This window comes from Saimiri boliviensis, chromosome 3, assembly GCF_048565385.1.
Source record: "Saimiri boliviensis isolate mSaiBol1 chromosome 3, mSaiBol1.pri, whole genome shotgun sequence".
Lineage (NCBI taxonomy): Eukaryota > Metazoa > Chordata > Mammalia > Primates > Cebidae > Saimiri > Saimiri boliviensis.
In genome coordinates this window covers 12519764-12535986 of record NC_133451.1, presented here as the reverse complement: position 1 = coordinate 12535986, position 16223 = coordinate 12519764, and the positions used below count along the sequence as shown (strand labels likewise).

Below are 16223 nucleotides of genomic sequence, written 5' to 3'. Positions count from 1 at the left end.
CATTTCCAAAATACAACATGAGTCCATCTACTTCAGTTTCTGCAGTCACCACCCTAGGCTAAGCCACTACTTCATAGCATCTCCATTAGGCTTTATTTCACCCCAGCCGTCCTCTGGTGTGATTCACACAGCCCTGCAGGTAGTGTTTAGAAACATAACTTTGACCCTGTCATTGCTCTGCCTAAAATTTGTGGTGGCTTCCTATCATACTTAGAATAAAATCTGCTTTTTTAAAAAACATGGTTTGGGTGCTTTATGCAATTTAGGCTCCATATCCCCTTTCTAGCATGTTCTCAAGGTACCATCCAAGTATATATGACAAGACCAGTGAACATGGGGGTTAAGAAAACAACTTGCCCAACAGGAGCAATGGGCAGGTAGACAGGAGGGCTTGCAAGGAGGACACTAGAATAGAGTTTTGAAAATAGAGTGGAAATTTCCCAGAAGAGAAAGAAAAAAAAGCCTTTCAAACAGAGTGTTGTGTTCTAGACCCGGAGATGGGAGGGCACGTGGTATGTCTCGGGCACCAGTGGTACATGATGAGCTGTGGTGAGACTTAAGCCTGGAAGGGAGTGGAAGCCCGTCAGGAAGAGTCTTGTGTGGTGTGCTGAGTTGGGGTTTTGCTTTTAAAGCAATAGAAGACCCACTGATGGATGAAAAACGAGATAAAATTGATTTCTTACTTGCTTTGTTTTTAAAGGCTGATGTATTTATTTTTAAAGTTTTGTGTACTCCTGAAAGTAGACTTTTATATTGTTTGAAGATGCTGGAGTTTTTTGTTTAATTCACTCAAGGTTAGTCTTCCTGTAAAAACCCCAGTTAACTTATTTGTATGGTGCTTTGGATTTTTTAGGCTTATGTGCCTTCAGAGGAAGAGAAACATCGTGAAATTTTGGTACCACCACAAAGTCTGTGCGGGGGAAAGCCAAGTGGAATAGGTGAGCTCCTTATAGTGGTTGTTCACATTGTTTTTGATTTTTCCTTGCATGTGGTTTTACCTTTATAAAAATCAGTAGCTGATACATAGTAATATACAGGCTATATTAATATGCCTCTCACTGTTTTAAAATAGATTAGGGGAAATTCTTTACTATTATATTTTTAACATATACTTTTTCTCATGAAATGTCAATCAACATTATGTAGGGTAATTGTTTAAATCTGACTATTTCCAAATAATAATGCAAAATGAAAGTCGTTTCGGGGCAAATGCTTGCTCTACCCCAAAAATGTTTCTCCATACCCCTGCCTGCCCCCAGACGCTATAGCAGCTCATTTCCAAAAGGCTCATCTGAGCCAAAGGGCTCACTTTAAACCATTTGCTCTTGTTTCTTGCTCTGGCTTTTGCCCCAGTGACTGCACAGTAACTGCTCTCAGCTTATATAACCTTTTCTCAGTCTCTCAGTGCAACAGTCTTTATTGTGGACTACACATCTTAAGGGAGAGCCCTATTGTCAGAAAGGATAATGGCAGGAGCTCTTAAACGTTTTGGTCTCAAGGACCAAAAGATTACAGAAAAATTACCAAAAACCCCAGAGATTTTTGTTACATGGCTTATACATGTTGACATTTGCTAAATAAGAAATTAAAATTGAGAAAAGTAAATGTTAAGTCACTGTTAATTCAATATAATTAACTACTGTAAGTTAATAACTCTTTTCATGAAAAATAGCTGTATTTTCCAAAACAACACAATTAAGTGATAAAAGCGAAATTGTGTTGCGTTTTTGCAAATCCTTTTAAGTCTGGCTTAATAGAAAACAGCTGTTTCTCATACCTGTTTCCACATTCAATCCTGTTGCTATTTGTTGTTTTGGTTGAAGTATATGAAGAAAATTCAACATTACAGATAGATGGTTGGGTTTTAAGCCTTTTCAGATAATCACAGGTACTTCTTGGCCTCTGGAAAATTACATTGAGCACTCACGTGTCTGTAAGACAAATAATGTTAGTTTGGCCCTTGTGGACTTTTTGATCAAAATTCCTAGGAGGCTGGACCATGCCGGCTTAAGGAAATGGAGATGAGAACTGTGACAGTGAGGAATTATTTCTAGTTTGTATTGCAAACGTGATCATGTATTTTCTTCTGATTCCCACAATATTTTTTTTAAGTACTAGGAACTATAGAGTATGTGACCAAATTTAAGCCAGTTCTCCATTTTTTCCCGCAATGTTAAAATGTCCACACAAGTCAGATGGAATAAACAGGGTGATTTTGGTTGTAAATACTTGTGACAGAAACCTCTGTAAGTATTTGCTTAAAGGGACTTGTTAGCTTACAAAACTGAAAAGTTTAGGTAAAGCATAATCCAAGAGGTTGCAGATAGCTCCAAAGGCACATCTAGTAGAAACTCCATTTTATATCTTCTTCCTCATCCCCTGAACAAGGATCATTGCTTTCTCATTCATAGCCTCTATTTTTAGCTTTGGCTTAACCTTCCTGGCCAAAATCCTAAGACTTTTTCTGATTTAGCGTAAGTACATGTGTCTACCCTAAACTAATTACTGTGACCAGGCAAATGTGGCTTACTATTTGAAAGAAGTCAAGTGCTCTGTTCCTGGATCCACATGGTATTCCAGACGACAGTCTGGGCTCTTGGGGAAGGTGCCAGTAATGTCTGCTGTAGTCGGATCGGCCCTTTAAATTAGTTCCCTGACAAACATCATTAAGTCTGCTACTTATGAGTACTAGGGAAATCAACATGGTGGTGACTGATGGAGATAAGTCATTCCCTGAAAATAACGTGCAAATGTGCAAATAAGCATGGAACTATAATAAAGATATGAACTTGACTGTGAGAGTCAGCTTCTCTGAGGTGGAGCCTCAGGAAAGACTTGTTGGCTAAATCAACCTCTCCCCCACTCCCTATCTTTTAATTACAGAAAGTAAGATATACAGAAATGCATAAAAAATTCCCCACTCTCTATGAGTAACCACCTTCAGTACAAGTACATATTTTAAACAAACATAAAATTACGCTTCTATTTTTCTGGATTTTTTTTTACTCAACCATATATTGCAGGCATCCGTCATTACTTTGTCAGCATATACAGAACCAGTTTCTTTGTTTTAATAGCTAAATAATCATAATACCAGTTTTAGATCTTTTAGTAGTCTCAGGTTTTTTACTGTTATAGAGCTGCAACAAACTTCTATAATGAACATCACTACATATGTTTTACCACATATTTCCATAAAATTGCATTGGGGGAGGGAGGGTCAAGACTATATGGGCTGAGTATCCCTAATCCAAAATGCCTGGAATCAGAAGTGTTTTAGATTTCAGATTCTTAGGTTTTTGGAATATGTGCATTACACCTCATTGAGCATCCCGTATCTAAAAATTCAAAATCTGAAAGTCCCAATGAGCCTTTCCTTTGAGAGTCATGTTGACACTCAGAGAATTTGAGATTTTAGAGCATTTCAGATTTCTCATTTTGGATTTGAGATGCTCAACCTATATACGTTCTGAATTTTTATAAGTACTTGTTACTCGTTTGGGGCTAAATATTGATTGATGAGTAGGTGTGCATTAGGTGTACAAGGCAAAGAGAAGGGCAGTAGATGTGGAGTGATTCAGATTCAATGAATAGTGCATGTAAATCCTCAGCCATGACTATCTGGGGAGGTTTGGGGAGTGGGAGCAGTTGAGGACCTTCTTACATAAAGCCATCTGAAAGGGTCTCAGAAGACTTGTAAGAAGCGGCAGCCAGTCCTAGAAGACCACACTAAGACTTGGTAAGTCATTTATGCTGACAGGTTAAAACCCTGAAGATGACTAATCTATTCAAAACTTGGACAGATACATTAATTAAAATGTACATTAATTAAAATGTACACAGGTGTTTTATACTACAAATAATTGACGTCTCATTTGTTAATTGTCAGGAAGCTAACATTTTTGGGTTCTGAAGTCCTTTGTTCCCACGGTTATTTTTCTTTCAGATAGCTTTACTGTGTTTAGGTATAGTTCGGTAAGAGATCTACTTACGTAAAAGGAAGTTGTTTAAAAGAAAAATGTGTGTTCTGTCACTGTTGAGTAGAAACAGTAGACTTTGTACTTCATGTTTCCAAAGAATATAAACAGACCATTGCTGTTTGAGGGGATAGGATCTAACTTTTCATTTGATGGCATTATTTTAAATGAACCTGTGTTATACTGCAGTTTAACAGCTACATTACGGTCTTTTACTTTTTTTCTAAGCTTCAGATCACCAACATAGTTAAATCACCATAGTGATTTAATGTACCACTGCCATTAGTATAAAAATGCAGGCAACATTAATTTCTGTCGTCTAGTACTTTCTGATAGTACAACATGGATTGATTGTGGGAAATAACCGATCAGAATTTTATAATTTATGAAGGCAACTAAGCCACTTGGTGACATAGCCCTTCTTACCTATCTTAAAAATCTTCAAACTAGTTTCTCTACATTTCAGAAACAATATTTAGTTTCTTTACATCTCATTTTTGTTTTTGAACAGCTAAACTCCAGAGGGAGCCTTTGTTGGTGAATGAATCACTAAATGTAAGTTACTGTAATGGTTTTGATTTTTGTGGTTATTGGATTTTTTATTTATTTATTTATTTATTTTTTTGAGAGCTAGTGAGGAGGAACCATCCAGTAAAGGGGTTGCCTGTTTATTTCTGCAGGTGCCATGAGCGTTTGGTAGTGTGCTCTTCATTTGAGTTCAGCATTCTGACAGTAGCTTTTACTCGCTCTTTTCCATGTTCACCTATGCCCACTGATGAAGAACTCTCAACTTTGTATTGTTTATTATTATAATGGGATTGAAAATTGGATTTTGATGTCATAAATCTTGATACTATAGATAAAATGGATTTTAATTTGACAATTAAATTTCACTTTATCTTTTTAGAAAGCTTTTCTTAAGATACTAACCTGTAACTACTATGTGAACTATTTTTTCCCAGATGTGGCTCTCATAATCCCTTTCGTACTTTAAAGAGTCTTGTTTTTTGGACTTTCTGTCTTAATGTATTTATAAGGAACCTTGTATTGTACCAGGAGTGAACATTTTGTAAAATGTTTCCAAATCTGCAGACAACTACATTCTTTCCAATGCCCCAAGAGGATTTGGGGTACTATCAGTGAATCGTGGGATCAGAGCATCCTCATCATCAAGCGCCCTGTTTTCTAGCTGTAAACTCATACAGCATATGCTGAATAAGAAGAAAGAGAAAAGTACCACTTGTTGTAGTTCAAGTTTGCCATCCAAGAGTTAAAAAGATTATATCTAGGCACAGTGGCATGGCCTATAGTCCCAGCTACGGAGGACGTTGAGGTCGGAGGATCACTTGAGCCCAGGAGTTTGGATCCAGCCTGGGGAACATTGCAAGACCCTGTCTCTCTAGTAATGAATTTCTTTTAATAAAATAAATTTTAAAGATTAAAAAGATTTTAAGTGGGATTGAATCTTACAAAGCCAGCTGGCATGTTCTTCATCCTACCTCAGTCCCCTGAGTCCACCAGCAGCTGTCTTTTCCCCAGTTGAGCATAAATGTCCTTTCCAAATGTGTACAAAAGTCTATAGCCTGGACTTAGGGTATTGTAGGATATTCTGAGGCTTTCCTCTTAGTTTAAAAAAAAAAATGGTAGAAGTAATAAGATTTGCCAATTAGGAAATCTTATTATGGAATCCTATAGAGTTTTTAAAGAAAAAATCATGCAGGATTTGGATGGGAAGGGAAATTTATGAAATTCAGAAAATGTTTCTCGTATTTCTTCTTACTTTTTGCCATTTGCTGCTTTAAAGACAGAATAAGCACAATAATTTGTTAAACTGAAACTTTTTAAAAAAGATGTTGCATGCTTTTGAGCTTCTGGGTGAAATTGAAAAGAATGTATACCCCAATCCCTTTTGGCATTTGTACAAACAGCAAGGTTATATAAACTACTTTCTCTCCTCTCTCTTTTTTTTTTGCCTTTAAATTTGTTGTGAGACTATCCATAAATATTTTTTATATTGTATATTTAGGTTGAAAATTCAGACTTCAGAACAAATGAAGAAATTCATGGCAAATCTTATAACAAAGGAGGTAAGTTAATGAATTTCATAATCATAGTTTTAATATTACTTATAGTTACCATTTATTGAGTACAGTCTACATACCAGGCCTTGTGTTAATTATTTTACAAATTTTCTCTCATTTAATTCATATGATTCAGTAAAGTGATAGTTAACAGCATCACTCCTACAGTTGAGGAAAACGAGGCTTAGGCCAGGTGACTTATTCCAGGTCATACAGCTTGTAAGTGATGTCATGCTTTAAATAGTTGCTAGAACTTTGCCATTAACCTCTCAGTTGACTCAATCCAACATGAATACAAAATGCATAGTGCCCTGTGGATTGCAAGTACCCAACTGTGAAATGTGTTAACTTCTGATAGGCAGTTTCAGGATGGTAGCATATCAAGGATGTCACATTAATGTGGGTCTTCTTCCAGGGATGAGATCTGGTGGCCACACAACCTGTGCAGGCTGCCAACTCTGGACAGATAATTCCGTTCTCATATTATCTGAACATGGAATTTTCTTGATGCCTACTAATTCTGTTAATTTCCTATTGGAAGAGTAGGGAAAGAGGTTTATTTACTTCTACAGTTATTTTTATAACATATACCATATTTCAAACAAAAGTGAAGCAGTGATAAACATGCATGTGCCCCATAACCTAGTTTTGCCCTATCTTAAAATTTAGTATATTTGCTTCACGTCTTTTAAGAAATATTACAGGTAGAGTGGAATTCCCATATACCCGTTCCCAATCCCAGTCTCTTTCCCTTTAATCCTACTCCAAAAGGAACCACTATTCTGCATTAGTTATGTCCATAAACAATATGTAACACATGTTGCCTGCTTTAGGGGAATGGTCTCACGTTACATAAACTCTCCCCACCTTATTTGCTCATTCAGCAGCGTTCTGAGATTTTGTCCTGTTGATTTGTATTAATTCTAATTACTTTAATTGCTTTTGAATATACCACAGTTAGTATTTTCTGCTTCTTTTGTACATTAGTTTGCGCCTTTAGGTATTTTGAAACTTTTCCCAGTTACAAAGAGTGCTATTGTGTATGTTCTCATACCTTTCCCAATGCATATGTAGTATACTTGTATTTCTAGGTGTGGAATTGCTCAGTTAGAGGCACCTATTCAACTTTACTGCATGTGCTAAATTGACCCTAGGTGGCGTACCCGTTGTCTATCCACACTGTCTCCCCTATTTGGTATTGTTTGACTGGTGAATGTTTGTTAGCCTGATGATTATGTTGCAGTAACTTATTTCTTAATACTGTGTTGCTACACAAACTGGGGGGAAGGGCCTTGAAGTCTTCTATGTAAAGTCCAGTGTTGTTACCCCAGACATGTTACTGCTCTTGTTGAACCCCATTCACTCACATCTACAAATGGAAAAAAGAGAACGTAACTGAAAGAGTTGTATGGAGAATCCCACTAAATATCATTTGTGAACTATCTACTACAATGCTTTGTACGTAACTCCTACTCAGTAAAGTTACTAAGTCGGTTTTCTCCCAGCACCTCGACACACACCGAAAATAAGTATTGGAATAGAAAAATATTTAAGATTTTTTTGCTTTTTTCTATTTGCTACTCAGAAATACCCAGTGGTGGAAAAGACAGCACAGAAGCCGTAGACAGTCACAGTGTTGAAGCAGATCCTAAAGAGGTGTGTTTTAGTAAACTCAAATGTTTGACATTTTATATATAACATTTGCACTGTGCACAAAGAAGGGCTTTAGAAAGGTTCTACTGCTTTGTAGAAATTAAATATTAAGTGGGTATATTAAGTGTTCCACATGTCACTTTTATCTATATATGCCCTTTCCATGTTTAGGCAATTTGGCAGTTCCCGGGACTGTTTGGAGGTGCCCATGTTGTATAGTCAGAATGTTTTTTATGGACTACTTTTCATCAAGCATAAGAAGTCCATTGTCAATGAGCCACTAAGACAGTAGAAAAGTACTACTAATTATGACATGCCATCAGTTGTAAGATATATATAGCCTGACTCCAGAGATAGTGAAATGGAAATTCTTTTGAAACATGTGTTTTGGAATTATTGAAATACAGTATGTAGCTAGAAACAGATTTACATGTTTTATATAAATTTACATTCAAATCCAGAAGAGAGTAAAGCTTACAAAATTAGTCTAATCCAAATCTAAATATCAAGTGTTCTAGATTTTTTAAAAATATCAACTTACTCCAAAGGTTAGAAACTAATATAATGTGCCCCCATTTCAGTTTATTTGAATCAAGATTCTGTGGCCCTTAATATGGTCATCCTTAATTCCAGGTTGAAGAGGAAGAAAGGCATATGCCTAAAAGAAAAAGGAAGAAGCATTATCCCTCTTCAGAAGATGAACTGGGTATTTATATATGTTTCTGTTTTAGACATCTTAGGAAAATTGCATTTTTATATCCAAAAGAGTAAGCCATAAACAGAATTTTTAATGATAGTAACTGTCTACTTCACAAGTCTTGAGGGTAATTTGTTTCTAGACTGGCTTGTTAGCTCCATGTTCTTTCTGGACCTCAGTCTAGAAACTAGATTGTTTCCTGCAGAACACCCAACCCTGGGATCTCAGACAAAGCCAGGCTTTCTCTGGAACCACACCCTGGAGCCCAGCCAGATGCCACTACGGTCTATATTTTATATCATAAGCAGGTACCCTACAGGGCTAGTGAAGCACATTAGTCCAGGTGCTGTTAACAGCTCTTCTGTGCTCCATAATGTTGATTTTCTCATGGTCTGTCACGGTGCTGTCTGGTAGAACTGCAGCGATAGAAGTGTTCTGTATTTATTTTGTCTAGTATAGAAGCTACTAGCCACATGTCACTGTTGAGCACTTGAAAGTCGTCAGTGGAAATGAAAGACTGAATTTTTAATTGTTTTTTATTTTAATTATTTTATATTTCAGTAGCAACATGTAGCTAGTGACTCATGTTAAACAGAGCAGTGACCTTTAATACTTGACACAAAGGAGAAGTTCAATACTTATTGAATGAATACATGAGAAAAAATGAAGAGTTAAATATTTATTATTTGGTAACAATTTATTGAGTTCCTGATGTATTCAAGTACATGGTCTCAATTACTAAGTTATACCTCTTAGGTGGTAACTCATTTAGAAAGTTAAAATATCCCTGGAAACTATATACACTAAGCCCTTCCCATAGAACCCACCACTTCATTGGTATCTCATGAATATGTGGGAATTTTTGTATTTTGTTTTATTTTTTACTTTGCCAGGGTGAAAGGCAAGTGTTCAATGCTAAAATCACATGATATTATAAATATAGAGTAACTTTTGGCTTCTCTGTATCACAGACCTAAGAAAGAAGGCTCAAACAGTATTAAAATAGAACTATGTATTTCATTTTTCATTTAGCTTTTGTTCCTTTGTGATTCTGTCTAAACTGATTTACAGATGATAATCCAGATGTCCTGGATTCCAGAACAGAAACAGCACAAAGGCAGTGTTCTGAAACTGAGCTACATGACACAAAGGTATTTTTTCCACGTGTTAATTTTAAGTTTTGGGTAGGAATAGGGAGGTCTAATTACAGCATTGTGAATACTTATTGTAATATTATTTTTCATTTTAGTATCCCTCTTTATATGTCTATAATAATAATTTATTATAAAAGGTGTATATTTTTTAATATCCTTCCAAAGATCAATGTTACACTTATAATTCATAAACTGCAAGATTGTCTGTCACAATCATTGCTTAGATTTTTGTTCAGTAGTATTATTGACTTTTTAAGGTTTCTAAATGCTTTCTTTCAAAGTATAATGTGCCAAATATACTTGTCCCAAAATATTGAAATACAGTTATATATATTACTTTAAGTATTAGTACTCTGCTCTCTAGCTTACCTCTTGTATTAGTCTGTTCTCATGCCACTAAGACATACCCAAGACTGGGTAATTTATGAAGGAAAGAGGTTTAATTGACTCAAAGTTCCACATGGCTTGGGAGGCCTCACAATCATGGTGGAAGGCAAAGGAGGAGCAAAGTCATATCTTACATGGCGACAGGCAAGAGGGCATATACAGGGGAACTCCCCTTTATAAAAGCTTCAGATCCCATGAAGACTTATTCACCGTCAGGGGAACAGCACAGGACAAACCTGCCCCCATGATTCAGTTACCTCCCACCGCATCCCTCCCACTACAAGTGGGGATTATGGGACTTATAATTCAAAATGAGATTTGAGTGAGGTCACAGCCAAACAATATCACCTCCTGCCTCTAAAATCTGAGTACTCTAAGGATTGACCTCACCCATTGCCTTTTTTCCTGTAGTCTTATTTTCATCTTATGACTCACAGAAGCTCCTCACAAATTTTTATTTGTGCTCTGCCCTCTCTTTTGTTTTAGGCTCAGATTTTTTCATTGTCATTAGTTACCTCTTCTTGGCTGTTCTTCCATGTCTGAGACTCAGTACTCTAAAATTTCTCATTGTATGAATCAGTTCCATCTCCTCCTCTCTCTTTCCCTAATTTATATTTTTATAAATTGTTAAACACCTTATTCCAAAAGTATTTAAGTTCAGTTATGAGAATACTTGAGCTGACTTCCAGTTCTCTAAAATCAGACTTTAGTCTCTTTTTTTCCCCCAGTAACCAATGAACTAAATAAAAAGTAGTAGGAAAGGATTTTATAGCCAAAGAGGGAAAGTGGCATATGGTCATGAATTTCAGTTGTTTGTGACCAAAGGAGGAAACAGGCTCTTTCACTATCCCTCTCTCTGCCCTGTCCAAAATAAAAAATTCTGAGATAATACTTCCAAATTTGAAGAAAAGCAGATTGAAAGGGTATCTTTTTATTTTCTCTTATTTCATGATTTTTTCATGTTAAATTTAAATAATCTAATTTAACTATTTTCATTAAGCAGTTTTATATACATAGCATTTTCAGTTACTACAAAAGAATCTTTTCTTACATAGAAAGCTGTCTGCAATGGCATTTATTTAATATCATGCTAATATTAGTAATTTTTGGACAGTAAGTTGGGAGTGATTTCATCATTCCTGTTACAGTTTTCTGTATAGCAAATATGTGCCATTTTATAAAAAGCAATAAAGTCATTATTATAAAATGTGTGTAGTAAGACCAAAAGAAGACCAAAATTGAGTAAGTGAAAAATCCCAGGCACCGGAAAAATAAAAGGAAGTAAAAAGTGAGTTGCATGCATGTCATCGGGATCTGATTAAGTGCTTACAGGACTGAATGTTGGCCCTGAAAGAGCCAGCTCAAAAACAGAAATGCAGTTCATCCAGTGGTTTGAAGACTTTGCGCAGGACATCTTCAGCGCATTATATGAAACAGATACAAGTGTATATGTTCTGGCTGAAATGAGTGAGAAGACCCCAAAAACTTCTGTCTGCTCCTAAACCCCATCCAACACACACACCCAAACACACATACATACACGCTTTCTCCCTCTCACACACATACACACACATACATACTGTCTCTGTCTCACACACACACAGAGCCCTTGAAGAGGTTCTGAACTGAAAATGGCAATGCAGCATGAGTGTCTCAGTGTGAAGTCTCAGTGTTGATGTGTTGATAAGGTCAGAGCAAATAGGTTTCTTCTTGGCCTTCCCAAATTGGTTGACCTTCCATCCTTGAAATCAGCACTCTCCCAGTTGGATGTACGACACAAGTCATCAAGATGTGAATGGAAATGGTAGAACCACTATTTATATATGCCTTTTATCTAAAAGTCTTAAAAATTAAGCTCTACTAATATTTACTCTGTAGATTGGCCCTGGTACCATCACTGAAAGTGAGCTCACCTTTGACATTACCTGTGAGTCATGTATTGTAATCACATGTCCTGGACCTAGTTATATCGTACTGTCAAAATACCTTAAGGGAAGCTGGGAGTCACACAACACAGAGGACTTTAGAATGAGACCCTCACTTGTTTGTTTCGTATTTTATGACTTAATACTTTACAGATGCTCAACTAAATGAATTTGCAGAGTGTGTTAACCTTATTTTAATTGAATTGACCCTTCCAAAACAGACACTAGCTTGAGACTTCTGCAAAAATAACCACAAGAAAAAATCCCATAAGACAAAGATAATATTTGTAATGCACGCACAAATAATAAGAGAAATGTCTGAGCTGATTCTTCTTTTACTAGGAAATAACAGAAGCTGTGTGTCATCCTCATTGTTAGGTAAAAAAGAATGAAGACCTAAGCATATCTTACTTGAGATAGGCCAGAAATTCCAGTGTTTCAGAAGACTGTGAAATGTGGATTTGCTTTATATCCACCGCCTCCAAATCCCTGAAAGGCTATATCAAAACCCAGTGACATTGGATGCCTCCCAGTAGGGAAGTTAGGGGTGAGGGCATTTCATTATAGACCCCTCTAAATTTTGAACCTTGAGAGTATCATTTCTATTAAAAAATAAGTAAAATTAAAACTAATAGAAATTAGGATTTACATTACCGTTGTTTATAATGGGCCATGAAAGTAAAAGTAAAGCTTTAGTTTCCTGTTTCATCTTGATTTTATTCTACTTCATGTGTTTTTGTTTATATATTCTATTAGTATTATAGTATAAATGTTTTAGTACTTCACACTGAGTACTTTCTTGTCACTAAGGGGGAATAATTTAATTGCTGAAAGATCACTGCTCCAAGTCAGCCCATCTGTATACCCAGAAATTCTCCTGGGCACCTTCCAAATTATTGCTTCCCCAACATCCCTCTCCTCCACCACTCCACAAAGAAAAATATCTGTTGCCAGTATCTGTCCATTCTTTCTTTGGAGTTTGTCTTGAAAAGACAAAATCCAAGCAGAGGGAGAAGAGCAATTTCTATTTTGCAGGAAAGAAAATGGCCTTGACATTTCATGCTTGAACTTTATCTCATGCTTTTCTGCTCTCAGAATTTTTATATTTTTTATAGTCTCAGCAGCAATAATAGTTACATTTCAAAAGCTTTTTCCCAAAAATTGTCCTAAAAATGAACTAGGAAGCGTTTTGGCAATAGAAAGACATACTTGGGTGGGGAGGATGAATGGGTGAAGGCTTCAGTTTTAAGAAGCTTCTAGTCTCTTTCAACTTCTCTATAGGAAGAGAACTCTGGCGATTTGGAAGAATTATCTAAAACCAGTTCTGAGACAAACAGCACTGCCTCAAGGGTCATGGAAGAAAAAGGTGAGTAAAATATCTGCTTGGATAAATTGACTGAGCCTTCAAAGCAGTCAGCATATCTCATTTGCTTTCCCTGTATAACGAGGTTCCTCATGCTTAAGATTAATAGGTCTAGGGAATCCTTTTTAATTTGGATCCTGCTATACCTAAAGTGTGCCGTTTACTAGTCAGCCAAACTGAGGCTTATTAATTTTGAGGGTAGAAACATGAAAATGGAGTGTGTGTTCATGTGTGGCTGGAGCTGTGTAGGTCACCTAGGTAAAAGTGGGGTAGGCTGACCATGGTCACTACCAGTGAACAAAGCTCTGCCTTTTCTTCAGATGAATATAGCAGCAGTGAAGCTCCTGGTGAAAAGACAGAGCAGAACGATGATGACACCATAAAATCTCAGGAGGTGAGATGTGCTTTTCATATTTATTTGTTCACAATTATTTAAGCACTAAAACCAAATTAAATGTGTTAAATACTATTACGTCTAGTTTCTCTTAAGTAGTTTGCAGGAGCTGGGTTTTTTACAGTGCCATGGGACACCATTTCATACAGTGCATTTTATGAGTGTCATTTTGATTAATTTTGTTCTCTTCATCCTTGATTCATCAAAACATTTGTATGAGACCTACTTATTTCATGGCCAGATAGGACCAGTTCAGTGCTCTACATCAGTGGCAGTGTCAGGTTCCTGGCCTGGCAATGCTGAGCTGGTAGGCTGCCTGAGCCATGGAGTCCAGCTAGGATGGAATGGGAGCAGCAGCAGGGTGTGCAGAAGGCATGCAGGGAATGCTCGAGGGAACCTAGTTCACGAAGCAAGGTCATGGATTCCTGGAGGCTGCAGGCACAGGCCGCATCCCCCAGCCCTGCCCACTCTAAGCCCATAGATTTGCAGGGAGCCCGTGGAGCAGAGAATTGCAATGGCTTGAAACTGAGCATCATAAATCAAGAGACACAGCCTTTATACTAGCCAGATCTAGATAACCATTGCCAAATTTGCCCATTATTAAATCTTTTCTTCTTATTGTTCTCATTTCTTTATGTATGATATATTCAGTGGACCCCTTTATTTTTTATAAGGGGTAACATTTGGTCACAACTAACTTGGACTAAATCCCAATTTAAATGGACATACACATTTATTACAGAAGTAAAAGGTAACACTTTAATTACTTTACTGTCTCATAATTGTCACAGTTACATTAATTTATGGCAGTTAGTGATATTTATCAGGTTGAGGAAACTACAGTGAGAAAAGTAAATAAAACACTAAGCCCAAGGTCATGTATTCTTAAAGTGACAAACCTAGGATTTGAGCTCTCGCAGGAACTGTCAATCTGATTTTTGAGAAACTGTATAATGAAGGATAAAATTCCTTTTTTACTGCTGTTGTTTTTAATTTCCCCCTTAGGAAGATCAGCCAATAATTGTTAAAAGGAAAAGAGGAAGACCCCGCAAATACCCTGTAGAAGCAGCATTCAAAATGAGTAGGTACTTGCTGTGTTTTCAGTTCACACACACATTTCGAACCGATTTTCTAAGTGAGTTTTTTTTTTTTTTTTTTTAGAAGACGACTCCAAAACAGATACGGTCATTGTCACTGTAAGTAATTACAAAACATGACAATTTCAAATACTTGCTCTTAACCTGAAGTATAATGTAATATCTAGTATTTTGAACCTTATTTTTTTAAGTATTTGAAAAGCTTTAAAAGTCCTTAAATACTGAGTAACCATTCAAATATTTTAATTAGTAGTACTTTGTGTAAGCAGAGTTTTATTGTTCTTCATTCTGTTTCCATCCTGACTTATGAGTGTGATTATTTAAAAATTATCTAGGGATTTATCTTCCTGTGGCCACCCTTGGTTAAAATATACAAATTAACTATTTTATATGAGGATTTTGACTTTGAGATAGTGGCTTCTTTATAGAGACTTCTGAGTTGTCTTGCTATCTTACTACTTACTGTGGAATTCACTTTGACCTAAAATATACAGAGATTTCAGTCCTTCTTTGACCCTGAAGTATATACCTACCAAAATCATTGTATCAGGATTCCATTGCATACATTTCGGTGGATTATTATAAGGAGGACATTACAAGGAAAGCATTATAAGGAGGACAGACATGTGTTCACTGACTAACAAAAGCACGTGGAATTCAAACCTCAACTTTGCCACTTTACCCTGAGACCTGTGACTTAGGACCAGTCATGGGACCCTCTGGTGACTCAGTTTCCTTGAATGTAAAGTATATAATGATACCCGCAGTACTTATCTCATGGAATTATTAAGACAAAACCAGAGAAGTACATGTGAGTGCATTTGACAACATGTAAAATGGTTTGCCTTGGGGAATATTAACGCAGTGGCCGTACTGCATTGCCTCAGTTCTCATCCTCTAGGGTCACAACAAGGAGATTAGAGAAGACACTTATTGGAAAGTCTGTATTTAGAAGCTCAAGCATCCACATTTGCTACATATACTTAATGAATTACAGAAAATAGGTCTCAAAGGATCTGCCTACGTAAATAAAGATCCTATACCACCTTTACATCATTGATTGCGTTTCTGTGTGATGATTATAAACTGCTGATTTTAATTTTTTTTGTTGTTTATTTAAACGTAGGTAGAACAATCTCCACCTAGCAGCAAACTGAAAGTAATGCAAACAGGTATGTACCTACAGCATTCCTCTCTGTGTGATTTGAGGGTGGGGTAGGAGAGGCTGGCCATTGGAGAAGGTTTGGGACTTCCATTCTGCTTCTCGTTGAAATGGGTGGCCCTCTTGGTAAAAACACTTGTCTTTCTATCTAGGATAAACTCTACCTATTGGTTTATAGAGCCTAGGACTCAAGAATTAAAATTACTTTGACTTTCTTTCTCCTCATTCCAAGGAGAAAAATATATTCCAAAATGTTGTTAATGATTAGCTCTGGGTGGCAGAATATGGGGAGCATTCTATATTATTTGTTACTATTGCATGTATTTTCCAGAT

At 36.5% G+C, this 16223-nt stretch overlaps 1 protein-coding gene across 2 annotated transcripts in view; it reads left to right on the top strand.

Annotated features, from left to right (window-relative positions):
* BOD1L1 (biorientation of chromosomes in cell division 1 like 1) overlaps window positions 1-16223 on the top strand; it is a 57461-nt gene that overhangs the window by 30982 nt on the left and 10256 nt on the right. For both annotated transcript variants that reach the window (XM_039468358.2, XM_003934727.4), the window contains exons 12-22: window positions 854-938; window positions 4489-4532; window positions 6004-6064; window positions 7644-7714; window positions 8345-8417; window positions 9480-9559; window positions 13156-13240; window positions 13558-13631; window positions 14637-14712; window positions 14793-14827; window positions 15855-15900. In XM_039468358.2, coding sequence (XP_039324292.1) covers window positions 854-938; window positions 4489-4532; window positions 6004-6064; window positions 7644-7714; window positions 8345-8417; window positions 9480-9559; window positions 13156-13240; window positions 13558-13631; window positions 14637-14712; window positions 14793-14827; window positions 15855-15900 — 730 coding nt within the window. The remainder of the gene's footprint in view (window positions 1-853; window positions 939-4488; window positions 4533-6003; window positions 6065-7643; window positions 7715-8344; window positions 8418-9479; window positions 9560-13155; window positions 13241-13557; window positions 13632-14636; window positions 14713-14792; window positions 14828-15854; window positions 15901-16223) is intronic.